We start from the raw sequence: 20,339 nt of genomic DNA, 5'->3' as shown, positions 1-20,339 counted from the left end.
CGTTTTAAAAAAATAATCTAAAAAAATAATATTGTATTTTAAATGCTAGATATCAATTTCTTCTGATTTCTGTTTAGTCATCAAATTGTAGTAATTTATTTCCACATGAAGAAATTGTTAATATATTAGAAAGAAGGAAATAACAGTACACACAGTAGTCCAGCAACCATGGATGGCATGTCCACGTTAGCAATCGCATTTTCTCAAAAAATACTGAATCAAAACAATTGCACATACAGTGCATAGTGAATAAGACATTTACTTATAGCACACGTGAAGCGCTTTTACCTTGAAGTTGCACCAGAGACTATTTAGCAGAGACGGGTTACTTCTATTAAAATGAATGGGAGAAATTAGAATGCCCAACTGCAGCCAACGGTCAACAGGTGTAGATAGGAAGTCCCGCCTTACAGGTAAAAGAACCAATCACTTTTTAAGTACAGACATCGCCTGTCAATGAACTCAAGAACATGCATGCACATTAGCTATAAAAATTTCATTTTTTAGCATAATTTAAGGTAAAGAAGCACCATTTATGATACCAGTGTTGCCAGATTTTACTGCTGATTTGTAATATGTTCTTTGATCGTAATCTTGACCAACCGTTTTTGTGATTTCGGTCTTTCTCCATTCAAGTAGATAGGAGCTGCACTGTCATGACTGGAAATAGCCTCCTGAGAGCGTTCCAAACATAGCAGACAGTGGTCTGACTTGCTAGAAAGACTTTGGTTGGACTCACACACTCTTGCGTATCCAGTGTAAGCAGCAATCTCCTGACAGTTTAAACGGCCTGGATCGCCTGCTTGAATTGTTGTCTTGATTTGTGAATCAGAGGAACTTTTGATCCTGATCCTGAAGTTTTGATTCTGGCTGATAGAATATGCGCTTCAGAGGAAGACATTAGATGAGCGCTCAATGGGAAGAAAACACTGGATGTCTGTGAGGTTCGTGAAATACATGTTTAAATGAAATATCTGCATATTTGCAGATGGTATATAATAGAAGCTTTATTAATATTTGCCTTTTATCATTAGAAAAGTGACAGGGAACTGTTGAGGAGAGACTGTTAAGAGGAAGATTTATATTTGTTTGATTGATATTTGCCTTTTTATCATTAGACGGGAACTGTTGAGGAGAGAGAGGGAGAATGAAACAGACGAGCACTTTAACATTATGAGCTCAAATGTGTCTGGTGCAGTTTTGATATGCGGACCATTTAAAGGACACTGTGTTGCACACCGGTCTATTATTGTAGTAACACGATGGCACGTAACAACAAACAAACCGTGACATTGTCTCAGTTGCTTCACATGCAAACAGGTGATTCTCGGCGCCCTCAAGAAACAAATCGGCCAGAGGGGAAAATTTATCGGCAGATGCCGATAATTAAAAAAGTCTGAATATTGACCAATAATAACCATGATTTCTCTGAAAATAAACACCCAAAACATCAAATTATCAAAAAACAACATACAGTTGTGCTCAAAAGTTTGCATACCCTGGCAGAAATTGTGAAATTTTGGCATTGATTTTGAAAATATGACTGATCATGCAAAAAAACTTTTTTCTTTTATTTAAGGATAGTGATCATATGAAGCCATTTATCATCACATAGTTGTTTGGCTCCTTTTTAAATCATAATGATAACAGAAATCACCCAAATGACCCTGATCAAAAGTTTACATACCCTTGAATATTTGGCCTTGTTACAGACACACAAGGTGACACACAAACAGGTTTAAATGGCAATTAAAGGTTAATTTCCCACACCTGTGGCTTTTTAAATTGCAATTAGTGTCTGTGTATAAATAGTCAATGAGTTTGTTTGCTCTCAAGTGGATGCACCGAGCAGGCTAGATACTGAGCCATGGGGAGCAGAAAAGAACTGTCAAAAGACCTGCGTAACAAGGTAATGGAACTTTATAAAGATGGAAAAGGATATAAAAAGAAATCCAAAGCCTTGAAAATGCCAGTCAGTACTGTTCAATCACTTATTATGAAGTGGAAAATTCGGGGATCTCTTGATACCAAGCCAAAATCAGGTAGACCAAGAAAGATTTCAGCCACAACTGCCAGAAGAATTGATCTGGATACAAAGAAAAACCCACAGGTAACCTCAGGAGAAATACAGGCTGCTCTGGAAAAAGACGGTGTGGTTGTTTCAAGGAGCACAATACGACGATACTTAAATTACAAAAATTAGCTGCATGGTCGAGTTGCCAGAAAGAAGCCTTTACTGCGCCAGTGCTACAAAAAAGCCTGGTTACGATATGCCCGACAACACCTTGACACGCCTCACAGCTTCTGGAACACTGTAATTTGGAGTGATGAGACCAAAATAGAGCTTTATAGTCACAACCATAAACGCTATGTTTGGAGAGGGGTCAACAAGGCCTATAGTGAAAAGAATACCATCCCCACTGTGAAGCATGGTGGTGGCTCACTGATGTTTTGGGGGTGTGTGAGCTCTAAAGGCACGGGGAATCTTGTGAAAATTGATGGCAAGATGAATGCAGCATGTTATCAGAAAATACTGGCAGACAGTTTGCATTCGAAAGGTGCGCATGCGACGGTGTTGGACTTTCCAGCACGACAATGACCCTAAGCACAAGGCCAAGTTGTCCCTCCAGTGGTTACAGCAGAAAAAGGTGAAGGTTCTGGAGTGGCCATCACAGTCTCCTGACCTTAATATAATCGAGCCACTCTTGGGAGATCTCAAGTGTGCGGTTCATGCAAGACGACCAAAGACTTTGCATGACCTGGAGGAATTTTGCCAAGACGAATGGGCAGCTATACCACCTGCAAGAATTTGGGGCCTCATAGATAACTATTACAAAAGACTGCACGCTGTCATTGTTGCTAAAGGGGGCAATACACAGTATTAAGAACTAAGGGTATGCAGACTTTTGAACAGGGGTCATTTCATTTTTTTCTTTGTTGCCATGTTTTGTTTTATGATTGTGCCATTCTGTTATAACCTACAGTTGAATATGAATCCCATAAGAAATAAAAAAAATGTGTTTTGCCTGCTCACTCACGTTTTCTTTAAAAATGGTACATATATTACCAGTTCTCCAAGAGTATGTAAACTTTTGAGCACAACTGTATACTCATAAAACATTACAATACAAAATAATTAGTCTCACACAATAAAAGTGTCATGTTATTCACTTAGTAAGATGGACAAGCTTATTACACAGCTCTCTGGAATACTCAGTTCTGATTGGTCAATCATGCTATTGAGTGGTCTGTCATTCCTGAAAGAAAACTGCATGTTAAGTGATATCAGAGAAGTCATCCCAGAATTATGAGTTGTCTTTTGTATCTCTTATATCACTTTGCGATCTCTACTAGTAAGCTAATAAAATAATTTCAACTTGAATATTTCATGTACATTTACTTATTTATTTGGCAAGTGGTCTTGTAATAAGCGGTATGATTTCACAAAGTAATCACCAACTGAACTCTGACGCAAACCGGAGGAGAAAATGAGCCATTTCTGGAGACTTTGGAATCTCTCTGTTGTCATATAATAACCATACAGTTGAAGTCAGAAGTTTACATACACTTAAGTCATTAAATGAGTCATTAAATCTAATTTTTTAAACACTCCACAGATTTCATATTAGCAAACTATAGTTTTAACTAAACTAAGTTGTTTAGGACATCTGCTTTGTGCATGACAGAGGAATTTTTCCAATAATTGATTACAGACAGATTGTTTCACTTTGAATTGACTATATCACAATTCCAGTGGGTCAGAATTTTACATACAGGAAGTTAACTGTGCCTTTAAGCAGCTTGGAAGATTCCAAAAAATGATGTCAAGCCTTTAGACAATTAACCAATTAGCTTCTAATAGGAGGTTTACTGAATTGGAGGTGTACCTGTGGATGTATTTTAAGGCCTATCTTCAAACTCATAATGGGAAAATCAAAAGAAATCAGGCAAGACCTCAGAAAAAAAATTGTTGACCTCCACAAGTCTGGTTCATCCTTGGGAGTAATTTCCAAACACCTGAAGGTACTACGTTCATCTGTACAAACAATAGTATGCAATTATGAACACCATGGGACCACGCAGCCATCATACTGCTCAGGAAGGAGATGCATTCTGTCTCTAGAGATGAACGCAGTTTGGTGCGAAAAGTGAAAATCAATCCCAGAACAACAGCAAAGGACCTTGTGAAGATGCTTTAGGAAACAGATAGACAAGTATCTATATCCACAGTAAAAGAAGTCCTATATCGACATAACCTGAAAGGCTGCTCAGCAAGGAAGAAGCTACTGCTCCAAAACTGCCATAAAAAAGCCAGACTACAGTTTGCAAGTGCACATGGGGACAAAGATCATACTTTTTGGAGAAATGTGCTCTGGTCTAATGAAACAAAAATGGAACTGTTTGGCCATAATGACCATCGTTATGTTTGGAGGAAAAAGGGGGAGGCTTGCAAGCCAAAGAACACCATCCCAACCGTGAAGCATGGGGGTGGCAGCATCATGTTGTGGGGGTGCTTTGCTGCAGGAGGGACTGGTGCACTTCACAAAATAGATGGCATCACGAGGAAGGAAAATTATGTGGATATATTGAAGCAACATCTCAAGACATTAGCCAGGAAGTTAAAGCTCGGTCTCAAATGGGTCTTCCAAATGGACAATTACCCCAAGCATACCTCCAAAGTTGTGGCAAAATGGCTTAAGGACAACAAAGTCAAGGTATTGGAGTAGCCATCACAAAGCCCTGACCTCAGTCTGATAGAAAATGTGTGGGCAGAACTGAAAAAGCATGGGCAAGCAAGGATGCCTACAAACCTGACTCAGTTACTTCAGTTCTGTCTGGTGGAATGGGCCAAAATTCCAGCAACTTATTGTGAGAACTTGTGGAAGGCTACCTAAAACGTTTGACCCAAGTTAAACAATGTAAAGGCAATGCTACCAAAAACTAACAAAGTGTATGTAAACTTCTGACCCACTGGGAATGTGATGAAAGAAATAAAAGCTGAAAGAAATCATTCTCTCTACTATTATTCTGACATTTCACATTCCTTTTTTTTTTTTTTTTTTCCCAATTTGGAATGCCCAATTCCCAGTGCACTTTTAAGTCCTCATGGTCACATAGTGATTTGCCTCAATCCAGGTGGCTGAGGATGAATCCCAGTTGCCTCCACGTCTGAGACCATCAACCCACGCATCTTATCTTGTTGAGCATTATACCATGGAGACATAGCGCATGTAGAGGCTTCACGCCATCCACCGTGACATCCATGCTCAACTCACCATGCACTCCACCGAGAACGAACCACATTATAGCGACCACGTGGAGGTTACCCCACGTGACTCTACCCTCCCTAGCAACCAGGCCAATTTGGTTGCTTAGGAGACCTGGCTGGAGTCACTCAGCACACCCTGGGATTCAAACTAGCGAGCTCCAGGGATGGTAGCCAGCGTATTTTACCACTGAGCTACCCAGGCTCCGACATTTCACATTCTTAAAATAAAGTAGTGATCCTAACTGACTTAAGACAGGGAATGTTTTCTGCAGTTAAATGTCAGGAATTGTGAAAAACGGAGTTTAAATGTATTTGGCTGAGATGTATGTAAACTTATGACTTCAACTGTATCAATGCAAATCAACATTCCATGTACATGTATTTATGTATTTGTCAAATACCTGATTATTATGCAGGATAATCCACATTCAGATGGAAATTATTACAAAATAAACCACTTCACGGTGATACAAGATGTCAGGGTTTATTTTGTGATAACGAACAGCTGACTGTACATTATTCCTTATATATCCCCACCCCCATTCTTTTAATGTCCTGCTAGGGTCAGATTTTACCCCAGAAAACCACAGACATATCAGGCCCATATTATACCATATTTATAAATGAGAACCAAGAGTGCAAATTGAAGTGGAAATCATAAGTTATAGAAAACATGCATTAAAGCGTTAGTTATGTAAAAATGAAAATCCTCTCATGATTTACTTACCTTTAAGCTATCCCAGATGTTATGACTTTTCTTCTTCAACAGAACCGAAGTGAATATTTCTATAAGCACATTTCAGCTCTTTTTGTCCATACAATGCAAGTAAACAGGTGCTATCAGGCTGATGGCTATTTGACGGTCCAAAATGCATATTTAGTAGTGGTCGACCGATATATCGCCGAGTACGATAAATCGACCGACATTCAGAATTTTTAATTACTGGCATCGGCGATACATTTTCCTCTTTGGCCGATTTGTTTCTTGAGGGCGCTGAGAATCGCCTGTTTGCATGTGAAGGGACTGAGACTTGTAAATGACAAGTCACGGTTCGTTTTGTTGTTACGTGCCATCGTGTTACTACAATAATAGACCGGTGTGCAACACAGTGTCATTTAAATAGTCCACATATCAGAGCCTCGGCAGGCGCGTTTGAGCTTATAATGTTAAAGTGCTTACCTGTTTCATTCTCCCTCTCTCTTCTCAACAGTTCCCTGTAACTTTTAACTGTCTTGTCTAATGATAAAAAGGCAAATATCAATAAAACTAATATCATATACTGTCTGCAAATATGCGCATATCTCATTTAAACAGATGTAATAAACCAACCTCACACAGCATCAGCAGATCCAGCATCCTGTGGAGCACTCATTTATTTACCTCTAAAGCACGTATTCTGTCAGTCTCTCCTCAGCAGTTCCATCACTTTTAACTTTCTTTTCTAATGATATCAGGAAAATATCAATAGAACTTCTATTATATACCATCTGCAAATATGCAGATATCTCATTTAAACAGATGTAATAAACCAACCTCACACAACTTCAGCAGATCCAGCGTCCTGTGGAGCGCTCATAAATCTTTCTCTGAAGCATGTATTCTAACAGTTTCTCCTCAACAGTTCCCTGTAACCTTTCTAATGATAAAAAGCAAATATCAATAAAACTTCTATTATATACCATCTGCAATGTATTTTCAATTGGTTGGATTCTGTATTTTTGGAGAAAATGCGATTGCTAACGTAGACATGCCATCCATGGTGTGTACTGTTATTTTCTTCTTTCTAATATATTAACAATTTCTTCATGTGCAAATAAATGATTAAAAACTGATGACTAAACAGAAATCAGAAGAAACTGCTATCTACCATTTAAAATGCAATATTATTTTTTTATGTTCTTTTTTACAAATTTAAAGTTTAGTGTGACATTGAGTAAATATAGTGCTAAATAAGAGTTTATTTTGTTTTTGCATTTTTATGTTTATGTTATTTACTGTATTAAATTGCGTGATATATCGGCATTGTATCGGCCACCCTGCTCTCTGGATATCGGCATCGGCCATTTAAAAACCCATTTCGGTCGATCACTAATATTTAGGCAGCATAAAAGTAATCCACATGGCTCCAGTCAATCAATTTATGTCTTCTGAAGCAAATTGATAGGTTGGTGTAAAAAATAAATAGATAATTAAAACTGTATTAACTTTAAAAAAAAATTGCTTCCTGCCAGCAGTTGACGCATCTCTTAGCTTTCGCGTGACATAAGCGCATAGGCAAGTTAATGTGAGAATTCGGAAGCGGCGCTTATTTACAACTGAAAAATGAACGTCACGCAAGAGTTCGGCCATTTTAAATAGCATCAGAGCCCTGGACGGAAGTGCCGAGTTAAAGTTAAAAATTTCTTACATAAACATATTGATTTGCTTCAGAAGACATTCATTGATCAACTGGAGTCGTGTGGATTACTTTTATGCTGTCTAAATGTGACTTTTGGACCATGGCACACGTTTAATTGCATTATAAGGACCTGACAGAGCTCTATCTTCTTCTAAATATCTTTATTTGTGTTCTGCTGGAGAAAGACAGTCATACACATCTGGGATGGCATCAGGGTAAGTGAATAAAGAGAGAATAAAAATTGGGTTTTGGGTGAACTATTCCTTTAACATCGAAAAACATCTTTAGAACTTAATGTAAACCAGATTACTGCTTTATTAACCAACAAGACATAACACATTTATAAAAGCCAAAACACACTTTTATGTACACCCATTCTCAACCCAATCCTCTGGCAGTTTCATATCTCTCTAATGCAAATGATCTGCATTTTGATTTGAATTTCAGTGGTGTGAAAATCTAAATTTGGCTGATTTGTTGAAACTTGCTTTATTCTCTCTCTGTGAGACAGATGAATTAAAGTATAGTTCCTAAAGGTCCTGGGCAGCTTCAGCATCAGGCCTTGCTGGAAAGCCAGCTGGAACTCAGACCAAATTTAGCTCTATTATTTGATTTTGACCAATTTAATACAAAGTCAATGGGAGTTTTACGAGTCTGATGAGAGATATCTTTTTTTATGAAGGTTTCTTTGCAGTTCGTTTCACATTGCAGTTCGTTTCACAGTCAAAAGAGTCTAACTTTTGACTACCAGAATAAAGTCAGGTCAACTTTGCAGCTTATTCTGGACAAGAACTGGCCAATAGAGCACAACAGTATGGTTCCAGAAGTAAAAACATATTTTTTTTCCAAAGGGGAATTGATTATTAACGATAACTTAAACCTTTAAAGTCAGACCTATCGTGAGCTTTAAGCTTGTTAATCGATGGTGTATGCTTCTGCTGAAGCCACCTGTCCGCATTATTTCAATTTTTAAAATTGTATGGAATTCCTGGTGAAGAACAACACTACCCATGATCCTGTGGGGGGAAATGCACCAATCGGAGAAACATGGCCAACAAACTGTGCCAAAAGAGCTCTGCAACCACCGACTGCCTACTTCCTTGACACATTGCGAATGATGTATACAATATACTTTAAATACTGTATATTCATTCCAAACTTATAATCAACAACAAAAAATAAATTGTTTAAAAATTTTTTTCATTGTTTTAAATTCGATTGTGTCATTCGTTATGTTTCATGGGATTGTAGTTCATTCCCTCATGAAAGAACATAAATACACAGTCTTGAACCTTTTGCCTTTTTTTCCAAATTTCAAATACATTTTTTGCTTCAAATCAAAGTTTGTAATGTTGTAATTCACCTCGGAGCTGGTTCGTTTGGTTCATGGCTTAGAACTCTTTTATGAAGGATTTAGTGAAATCCTTATGGAAAAAAATTAACGGGAAAATACTCTCAGAACAAGGACGGCTGAAAAAGTGGACGTGCACTGATTCGATCTGTTAGTCAGAAAAGAGACCATCAGACGTGCAAAATAATCAACCACAGTTTGCTTTTGTACTTGTTCTTAAGGGCGGCAGGAAAACATGAAATCTGATATAACTGAGAACAGACAGGAATGTACTGTTGTGCACAACATTATGTCATTTTCTTGCTTCTAAGTGCCTCAAACAAAACGGTGAATATATGTCAGTTTTGTCAAATTCAGCGACCAGATCTTCCTCTAAAGCTCTAATTGTAACAGCCCCACACCTTCTAAACACAACTGTTTCCCATTGGACTGATAAAAACTTCCCAGAGTTTGTATAAAACCAGCCAATCAGATCAGAGCTTGCTATTATCAGAAGGGATTACTCTGCCAGCATCCCAAACTATAATTTTACCGAATCCCTGAGGAAAACGAAATGCTATAATTAATACTTGTATGAATATAATGTTTGTTACAGTTATTACCAGGGCTCGTGGTTGCTAACATTTTAAAGATGTAAGTGCATTTGATGGATGCATATTAGCAGGAAAGATCTATCTGAGAAAGGTATGTTCAGGTTTTTTTTCTGGAAGAGATAGAGCTGGCATTGACTAAACTGCAGCTGTCACGTTTGGGAGTTGGGAGTTGGTATTGATTCATAGGGAATTTGACTGCAGACAGTGAGTGTGTGTGTGTGTGTGTGTGTTTGTGGTTGGCAGATTTGCCTGGCAAGCATGCATACTGCAGCACGTCACGGGAATACTCTGGAGTGTTTGCGCATGCCTATATGAAAGTGAGAATATGAATGAATGAATTTTTTGTGTGTTTGTATGTATAGATTTGCGGGCACATGCATATAATACGTAGAAAGAGATTCTTGAAGAGATTCAAGAAAAAGAACTAGAAAAAGTTAATTAAAGGGTACAAAGTGAAAAGGATTGTTAGTTACAAATTATTCATCCTGTCTTCATAATGAGAGCTTAAAAACTACATTAGTATTTTCCCCCTTGTAGAAATCGTTAATTTTGCCTTCAAGAAACAACAAGGTTGATGCTTTACAGACCCCAGAGAAGAAAGGGTTACTACCACAGAGACTGCGTGTTTACATTGCCGCTTCCCGCTGCTTGGTCCCGAGCCTGTTGCCATGACAACGGCCCTGATTCCAGCCCGCTTGCTTTGGAAAGCGTATGATTAATTGACATTATCCCCATACCTGCCTGCAGTCGCATGCTCGGTTGCAGAGTGAGTGTGTCTGTATGTGTGTTTATGAGTGCTTGCACATGCGCATGCTGTTCCACATGTGTGCTGCATCGCTAGACTCAGATAAAAATAAACGTGCTGTGCGGAATAAGACGCACTGGGCTAACTGTGTACCAGAAACACAAAGTTCTCTGTACTGAAATGAATTCTGTTTCCTTTATATGTGTGTGATGTTCTTTAGGAAAAAATGTTAAGAAAAACTTAATGTGTCCTAAAATAACCCAGTGTTTAATAATTGCTTGGGCATCTCTAGGTTCCACCAGAGTCCAAGTATATGTCCCAAGGAACATTTTAAGAAATTTTCCATATTTTTTTTTTAGTAGGACTGGGTAAAAATAATAATTTTCCAATGCATCGTGATCTTCATTTGATCGATCTCAATATTGATTCTTAAATCCCAAGATTTATACGCATCTCTCTACAATGTAAGTTAATCACTCGGAAATGAGACCAAATTTCATGCCATGCAACTAAAAATGTCTGTGATTAGGCACTGACTGTGAAATGTTCTGATTGAGTAGTATAGTGGCGAAGAAGTTCAGCATCCTTTCACTGCATGTTGAGAGTAAAAGTTTGGTTTGACTTGTTCCGTGTAATGCATGACCAAGGATGAGATCCACACAATCTATTTGTCATTGAATGTCTCTTTTTTTTTTAAGTCCTTTCTGTTCTTTACAGTCAGTTGTTGTTAAAAAACATTTAATTCTAATCACGAATAGCACGGATTACACAAAGAAGCCATTCGAGTCCTCTCTCGTTAATATGCGCTCATTAACAGATGTTCTTTACAGAACTACCGGATTTCTTAAAGAGACAGTACAGATTTTTAGCATGTGTTCTACAAATCAATGTAAATACTAAAAAGGATAAATTATGTATTAATCAATGAACATGTAGCAAAAAATAATATATGCAATATAATATATTTTGATGGAATACATGGATTTGTTTGTTTAAAAAAAAAAAAAAGCTAAAATGTGACAAAAAAAAAATATAATTTGTAAAATTAACATTTTCATAATGTACCTAGTTAGAAGGTTTCCTATATAATTAACAGTATTTGCTTGGAGATAATTCATTTTATATGTAATCAAAATGGACATTATAACTCAAATATACCCATATGAATTGATATAGATTCAAATAGAATAGATAGTACAGTTGAATCGAGGGTTTTTCAGTCAGAATCGAATCGGGAAATCTCAGCCCTATTTTTTTGTAGGACTTTGAAATGAGAGTAAGAAGTAAAAGGACAATGAACACTTATTTTGCACTGATTTTACTCCAAATTCACAATCGGTCAAGCAGACATGGTTATCGGCTAATAATCACGATAATCATGTCCAATAATTACAGATAATCTCAAGGCCAGTTTAGACTATTTTAAATTCCAAGATGGTCTTAACTGGTTTAGATGGGAATTGTTGGTCTAGCACAGACACATGCTGGTTCAGCTGGTTATTATTGCAGTATGTGTTAAGATTGAAGAGCTTGACCAGTAAAATCATGATGGGTCTGACTGGTTAAAACAACAGAAATAGTGTTTAATTTGAGAAACAGATCTTTTGTTGGCTTCTAAGCAGACTCTGTTGTATTTGCAGATGTCTGCCACCCACATACTAAAGCACACTCCATCCGCTGCTGCCTCAAATGCATCTGACCAAAACGCACAAACAACATTTCCCATCGGCCACTTGGGCAAAGAACAGTTGCGAATCATCGGAGGGCCGCCCAATCACTGCATGACTCACGCAAAGCACTCTGGTTTACGGGAGGCGGGGCCTACAGCCAGCAGCCAGAGTCTCCGCCCATCATCCTCACCAATCAGCAGCGAGGAGGACGATGGAGGGGGTGGGGCCAGGGTGAAGAAGAAACGGAGGAAAAAAGACAACAAAGAGTTTGAGTGGCAAAAACGTGGAGAGAGCGATGTTAAACCAAAGAGAAAGGAGCAAAAGGAGGGGAAGGGGATTCTTCCAAGGACATCAAAGGCAGCGAAGGAGCAAAAGGATCACAAGAAGAGGGAGGTGAAAGCACAAAAAGAGGTCAAAAAGGTCAAGAAAGGTCAAGAGGTGAAAGTAAAGACACAGGCCAAGAATGCTGCAACACATCCACCCTCTAAGAGAGGGAGGAAGCCAAAGTGAGTTCAATATATAGCTGTAGTTCTGCACTGTCAAATCAGAAGGATCTTAAAGGGATAATAAAAAAAAATGAAAATTCTGACATCATTTACTCAGCCTCATGTCGCTCCAAACCCATATTACATACAAAGGCAGTTGATAGTGATTTTAAAGCTTAAAAACAAGACCCATAAGGATCTTAAAAGAAGTCTGTGCAATTTGTGTACCATATTTTAAGTCTTCTGGAGGAATACAATAATTTTTTATGATGAACATTCCAGAATTTAAGTTGTTATCCACAGTCAAATCATATAAACAGCACATAAATCCAATAGTCGACTCGTCAACATCATCAAACATCATTGGTTCTTGTGTCTTTATGGCATGATGTTTGGTCACAAGATGCATGAGAACCAATGAGATTTATGGTGTTGATGTTTTGCCATATTGGAGTTGTGCACTGTGTACTTGATCTATGATTTGATGCACTACTATTTTGACATTTTTGGGTGTTTTAAAGGAATAGTTCATCAAAAAATGAAAATTCTCATGATTTACTCCCACTCGTGCCTTCGCAGATACAGTATGTATGTCTATCTTCTGCAGAACAAAAATTATGATTTTTAGAAGAATATCTCAGCTCTCTAGGTCCACAAAATGCAAGTGAATGGTGACCAAAACTTTGAAGCTCCAAAAAGCACATAAAGGCAGAATAAAAGTATTCCATATGATTCCAGTGGTTTAATCCATATCTTCTGAAGTGATCCAGTCAGTTTTGGGTAAGAACAGACCAAAATATAACTCCTCCTTTTTTTACTATAAATATTGACATCCGCAATCTTGATGATCATGATTTTAAGCTCAGTTACACTTCATAGGGCGCAGAGTGCTAGATGGCATTAAGAAGTGTAAGCGAGCTTGAAATCATGGTCGCCAAAGAGACTGTTGATGTCAAATTTATAGTGAAAAAGGAGTTACATTCTGGTGCGTTCTTACCCAAAACCAATTCGATCGCTTCAGAAGACATGGATTAAACCATTAGAGTTTTATGGATTACTTTATGTGCTTTTTGGAGCTTCAAAGTTCTGGTCACTGTTAACTTGCAGTGTATGGACATAGAGAGCTGAAATATTCTTCTAAAAATCTTTGCGTTCAGCAGAAGAAAGAAAGCCATAGACATCTGGGAAAGCATGAGGGTGAGTAAATGAGAGAATTTTAATTTTTTGGTGAACTACTTTAAGCTTTAAAGTGAGTCCTTATCAACTACTGTTGTATGGAAATCAGTGAATGTCACACGCCTTACAACATATCCTTTTGTGGTCTGCAGAAGAAAGAAAGTCATATGGTTTCAGAACGAGAACGAGAGTAAATAATGACAGAATTTTCATTTTTGGGTGAACAATTCCTTTAAATTTGGGATTTAATTTGGTGTCTCTTGAGTTTATCATTGTACACAGTTGCATTCATCTCTGCAAGACATTGACCTAACACAAACTTAAAGAGATAGTTCACTTTTATCATGTCCTGGATTAATTTTTTTCTTCCACAGAACATAAAAGGAGAATTTAGCAAAATGTCCTGGGTGCAGTACTAAAAGAGAAAATTGCTGCACTGCATTTGTACTACAATATGGTCTGATATTTTCAACTTTTGCAAATCCATGTAGATGTAAGGTGGATTTTGATTTTCTTTTTGGGCTGTGTGCTACAGAGAGCAGGGTGCCATTCCTCCAGAAAAGAAGAAGAAAGGAAAGAGGAAAAGTGATGCTCTTCTGGAGCCAGTGGAGAGCGATGACACAGCCTCTCTCAGCACGCTCGCCACTGGAGGGGAGGAAAGCATTGATGCCATGGACAACACCGTGAGTTCCTCTGCCCCTGTCCTGTTTAACTGATCTACATTGGTCCTTTTGTGTTTTTCTTGTGCTGGTTACTTGTGCATCATGCTGTATTTTACAAAAATTCAAAAACTTAAAGGAATAAATTCACCCAAAAATGAAAATTCTCTCATCATTTACTCGCCCTCATGCCATCCCAGATGTGTATGCTTTCTTTCATCTGCTGAACTCAAATTAAGATTTTTAGAAGAATTTCCCAGCTCTGTAGGTCTGTACAATACAAGTGAATGGGTGCCATAATTTTGAAGCTCCAAATATCACATAAATCAGCATAAACATAATCCATAAGATTAATTAATCAGTGTCTTCAGAAGTGAAACGATAGGTGTGGGTGAGAAACAGATCACATTCACATTCTTCTTCTTCTTCTTGTGTTTTTGGTGATTATCATTCTTCATGCATATCGCCACCTACTGGGCAAGGAGAAGAATGGACTTGACAATTTGGTCTCATCCACACCTATCATATGACTTCTGAAGAAATGTATTAAAACTCTGGAGTCGTATGGATTACTTTTATGATACCCTTATGTGCTTTTTGGAGCGTTAACCTTTTGGCACCCATTCACTTGCATTGTATGGACCTACAGAGCTAAAGTATTCTTCTAAAAATCATAATTTGTGTTCAGTAGAAGAAAGAAAGTCATACACATCTGGGATGGCACGAGGGTGAGTAAATGATGAGAGAATTTCCATTTTTGGGTGAACTATACCTTTAAATAGAACTTTTTTAAGGACTGTTCCGGGTTTAATACAAGTTAAAGGAACAGTTCACACATCAGTGAAAATTCTGTCATCATTTACTCACCCACATGTTGTTCCAAACCCATATGACTTTCTTCTGTGGAACACAAAAGTAGATGTTAGACGGTATTTTAGTATTCTCTAAAATAGTATATTTTCAGTATTCTCAGTCACCATTCACTTTCATTGCATCGTTTTCCATAAAGAAGTGAATGGTTGCTGAGGCTGTGATTCTGCCTAACATCTCCTTTGCACTGAATAAAGAAAGTCATGCGGGTTTGGAACGATATGAGGCTGTTAATGATGACAAAATATTAATTTATTGTGTTGACATAATCTATGCCATGCTGTTTATTACCACAAAAGTTAATTTTGCCTCTTCCCTCAGTTTGTAAATACAAGCAAAAACAGTAACAAAAACGTGTTTAACAGTAAAGCACTTACAATTGAAGTCTATGTGGCAAGGCACCAGAATAAACGTTAGAATAAACACTGTTTCAAAATTATAGCCATAAGACTTAAACATTATATGTGTTAACATAAGACCAGTGTGATACATTTAGTTGTTAAGCTTGTCAGTGCAAAGCTGTATCCAACTTCTGCAGGATACGAGCAAGGAGACCAAAAAGGGATGTGATGATTCACAAAGTACTAATTACTTAACAGCTCAAATGACAAATATACTGTTTACTAAAGAATTTACTAAATAAAAGCTACACATTTCTTCTTTTAAACCTTCTAAAATGCTGGCCTCAAAAACTTTCATTTTAAGTGCAGTACTGTAAACACAATTTTCTTTTCTTTTTTTTACAAACTGAACTATATGTTGAAATTATTGTCTGTAGCTGAGTTTCCATCCACTTATATTTATGCGCATTTTGGGATATCGTGTAAAAACTGCTGGATGGAAACACTAATATGATGTGGCAGACCTCTGCTTTTCTTATGAAGGAGGAAGTGGGAGCCGGGTGAACAATCCACGTAAGACACTTTTCAGTGTACAACAAAACTCTGCTTTTCAGCATCACATAAAATACACACACTGCTTTTCAGTAGTCACGTCCAACACACTGACACACACACAGACAGCTTTGTGCAGCTCTCTCTCTCTCTCTCTCTCTCTCTCTCTCTTTCTCTCTCATCTCTCTCGAACAGCGGCTCTGGCTCCTCTTTATCTCTCTCCCCGCTGATTGATTAATTCTCCCCCAGCCGTCCATCCTTATCGCTTGGCCACGCCCTGCTCGCCACATATGGGAATAAAATCCATAAGGAAGGAGGAACACACACACATGTCGCTTCCAAACATGAGAAAAAGTTATATACAGTGTTTTGTCTGTGTGCTCTAAACCATGAGTATTTTATTGATAAGAGTCACATTGGCTACAATGTATCTGGACGTGACGATTTTGTTCTTTTGAACACATGGGATGGAAACGCAGCTTTATTGGCACATTGTTTGTGCTATTATTTTGGTTTTTTTGCATTACTTAAATTCACAACTTGGATTGAAACATAGCTTGTGACATGCTGTTGTTACTTTAAATTGCATTCAACCCAGAATGTTCCTTTAATCTCATTGAATTTCTACTCTTTCTTTCTGTCATTTCTTTTCTTTCTTTCTTTCTTTCTTTCTTTCTCTTCCTTCCTTGCTTTCTTTCTCTCTTTCTTTCTTTCTTCATTCATTCCTTCCTTCTTATTCTTGTCCCTCTCTGTTTCTCTCTGCAGAAGAGGCGTTCAGGGCGTCAGGTGAAGAGGCGGAAGTATAATGAAGATCTTGATTTCAAGGTCGTGGATGATGATGGGGAGACCATCGCTGTTTTGGGTTCAGGCCGAATTCCTGCCCTATCTTCCTCTACCCTCGCCTGGCAGGCTGAGGTAACCCTGGCAACATCTACAATTACGCCACAACACACACCTGCCCTACTTCTGAAAGAGCGGAGCAAACACACACACTCACACACACACACACACACACACAATGAGGAATAATTCCCACTTTCTTTTTTCCCAGGAACCCCCTGAAGATGAGGCTAACATCATTGAGAAAATACTCTCTGTGCGAACAGTCAAGAAGGAGGTAAAGGGTACACTCGTCACACTTGTTTTTCCCCAATTATGATCTCAGAAAAGATGTTATAGACTCCATGAAATCAAAATTGGAGTTTTGTGGCTTTTAATCCATGTCTATTTGCTTTAAGGCCATTATATGCTAGTGAGCTCTTAAAATTTGACAAAATATACTTTTAGCAGGGGTGCTCGTTTCAGGATTGACCTCTTGGAGGAAAACAGGCCACAGATATTGATGACTCATGCTCCACTAAACAGATTTTTGTCCCATATGCTCTCTAGATTGAAAATGTACCGCCTTATAATAACAATAGGCTCGTTTGAGATGCCAAACGCCTCGCCTTGAAAATAGACGAGAGCAGGCTGGTGCAGTCAGGGGAGGAGTGAAATAAGAGCTGTTAAGTCAGACAGTTCTCACATCTCGTAGTGGATCAGTCGCTACGAGATCAAAGGCCGATATCGCGTGATTCACGTTCATGTGCTTTGTTGTTAATAAAGTGGATGCAATTTAAATTCTATTGCTTATAAATGAAAATAAATATGATGAACAAGACACTCAATGTTCCTGTTATTTAATTCCCCCCATAAGACGTGTCTTTTCATCCATTTTTAGTTTAATAAAGACCCGTATTTTAGATATTTCAGAAATATGATACCAGTCACATATCCCATACAGAGATGTCATAGTGTTGGGAACATTCACATATAATTTATACACATAAAAGCATATTAGAGATAAAAAAAAACTAACATTTTAAAAGAGAACAAAACATCACAGTTGTTTAAGCCAATGAGCATTAAGCTGTGTCGTCAGCAAGTAATTTTCCATCGTGCTTGCTGTTCGTTCAGCTCGGGAAAAGCAACTATGCCACCTGCCTGCTACAACTGCGGCCACCTTGTGGGACATTGTTTGACACTCGTCGTCATGACATCACAACAAGTCGGACAGCTGATCCCCGTTGATCGGTTTTGCGCAGAACTCGCTCATCTCAAACAAGCCTAATTTCAACCCAATAGCAATAGCAGGTAGCAAATCAAGGTTCAAGGCTCTGAAGTAAACTAAAAGCTATTGGCTATGTAGGAAAAAAAGGGACAAACCATTTAAGATTTCCCACCCTAACTTCCTTTTTCAATTGACCTGTTTCAGTGACGTCACTGTTCCCTGCAGCCGCCATATTTGTGATCATTAGCGGGAGGAAACAATGACGGTGAATGGAAAAACAACCGAAAAATAATATCAAGAAAAACATCGAAAATTGCTTTTGATCCATGCCAAGTCCCAAGAAAAGTTCATACAGGTCTGAAGACAGCACAAATATTGCTAAATTGAACTTTCGCAGATATATAAAGATATTTTATCCATGATTCATCTCCTTACACCAGCGAGTCTGATGTGTGACCAGCGAGTACACGCCCACCAGTACATCACTGTAAACATCTCTCATTCAGAAGTTATAGATGTTTTTGTGTTGTTTTCAGGTCTGATTTAGTCACAGTCTTAAAAACGTCTGTGATGATCCCATCTGTATGAATGTAGGAGCTGCTTTTAAATCCTGGAGAAGGTTTTTTTAGCATCTCACAGTGCAGCATATTGAAGGTATATGGAATTTTTGTCACAAACATGGCGGCGCGGTCACACAGTGACGTCACGTGAAACAGGTCAATAGGAACTATGTCAACAGAGGGAAAAAAAAAAACATCTCTTTTTGGAATATTATTAGTTTTATCTTTTTTGTTCTGAGGTTTCAGTACAATACAAACCAAAAGTCTTTATTTTGTGTAGACATCTCCTGATGAAGCACCAGAAGAGATGGAGGAGTTTTATGTCAAGTACAGAAATTTGTAAGTCTACTCTCAGCTTGTCAAACTGTCTGAGCAAATAGAGAGTGTGAATTGAAAAGTTTCCTCCATTACAAAATTTTATTGTTTAATGCATTACTTCAAATAATTTATGCATAAAATGATCAATCTGATAGTGTGGGAATATATCCTGCCGCATGAAATCACTCGCTGAATTGACAGTAGAGTGATTTGTCTGCTGTCAACAAGGCCTTCTTTTTGGTTTAGTTCTGAAAATGACCAACCTATATAGAAAAATATAAGTACAGGCACACAAACCACTGTAAGGACTTAGTCTAAACATATTTCCTGTATTTATGTAAATCAAATCATAACTGCTAAATGCAGACCTTTTAGAACTGATTGTCACAGCTTGTTCGATGTTTTTACTGCACGTTGCCAGATATGAAAGTATTTTCTCATTGGCAGCTCCTATTTGCACTGTAAATGGGCGACCTTGGAGGAACTGGAGAAGGACCCACGCATTCAACAAAAAATCAAGCGCTTCAGAACCAAGCATGCACAAATGAAGCACATTTTCACAGAGGTGGGTCTGCCAGAGCACGCTGTAATTTGTTTGTAGCTTGTTTAGAATGGAAACTGGAATGCATTTAGGATTTTTTCTTTTTTTTTGTAATGCATCAAAGTTACATTTCTGTGGTGCTTTCTAAAACTTGTTTCTAAAAGAATGAAATTTAGAGCTCAAACTTGAGGTTTGTAATTTTTTCAGTTAATATGCTGAGACAACTAAATGTAAGCCATTTGTAGGTGTAAACACTGTGACGCTATCAAAACACTGCTCTGTTTGTTTGAGCATCCTGACCAGCCTGACATAACAACATTGGCTCAACCAATTACTTGTGTGTCTGACCAATGGAAAATGAGGAGTGAGTGTTTGGGAAACCTTTTTGGAAACAATCACTATTTTAACAATTCTCTTTGATGAAGTTAGTGGCACAGAAATTACACACTAACCTATAATATAATATAATATAGTTATATTATCATCTATATATTGATTTATATCAATGGTTTTCAGAACGCAGACTTCTTGATTGTCTTATCTTGTCCTGTCTTATCTTTTCACCACAGCCGGATGAAGACCTCTTTAATCCGGACTACATTGAGGTTGATCGAGTTTTAGAGATCGCCATCACTACAGATACAGAAACAGGAGAGGTGAGCTTTTTAAGTGATCTCTTGAAAACAGTATTTCAGTCATGGCATCTCTCGGAAAGACTCTCTAGAACCTGCACAAACATACTGAATTAAGCATGTGACAT

General features: G+C 37.9%; 2 protein-coding genes across 5 annotated transcripts in view; one reads left to right on the top strand and one right to left on the bottom strand.

Moving 5' to 3' along the window:
- LOC127448893 (RIPOR family member 3-like) overlaps nt 1-20,339 on the bottom strand; it is a 241,818-nt gene that overhangs the window by 95,733 nt on the left and 125,746 nt on the right. The window lies entirely within an intron of this gene.
- Nucleotides 1-20,339, top strand: part of LOC127448890 (chromodomain-helicase-DNA-binding protein 6-like) — a 77,390-nt gene that overhangs the window by 12,697 nt on the left and 44,354 nt on the right. For all 3 annotated transcript variants that reach the window (XM_051711803.1, XM_051711801.1, XM_051711800.1), the window contains exons 3-9: nt 11,998-12,533; nt 14,224-14,371; nt 16,876-17,025; nt 17,162-17,227; nt 19,001-19,059; nt 19,486-19,603; nt 20,149-20,235. In XM_051711803.1, the coding sequence (XP_051567763.1) occupies nt 11,998-12,533; nt 14,224-14,371; nt 16,876-17,025; nt 17,162-17,227; nt 19,001-19,059; nt 19,486-19,603; nt 20,149-20,235 (1,164 nt within the window). The remainder of the gene's footprint in view (nt 1-11,997; nt 12,534-14,223; nt 14,372-16,875; nt 17,026-17,161; nt 17,228-19,000; nt 19,060-19,485; nt 19,604-20,148; nt 20,236-20,339) is intronic.

This window comes from Myxocyprinus asiaticus, chromosome 12 (genome assembly GCF_019703515.2).
Source record: "Myxocyprinus asiaticus isolate MX2 ecotype Aquarium Trade chromosome 12, UBuf_Myxa_2, whole genome shotgun sequence".
In the NCBI taxonomy this organism is placed as follows: domain Eukaryota; kingdom Metazoa; phylum Chordata; class Actinopteri; order Cypriniformes; family Catostomidae; genus Myxocyprinus; species Myxocyprinus asiaticus.
The sequence above is the reverse complement of the archived record's forward strand: the minus strand, read 5'-3'. Positions and strand labels throughout refer to the sequence as shown.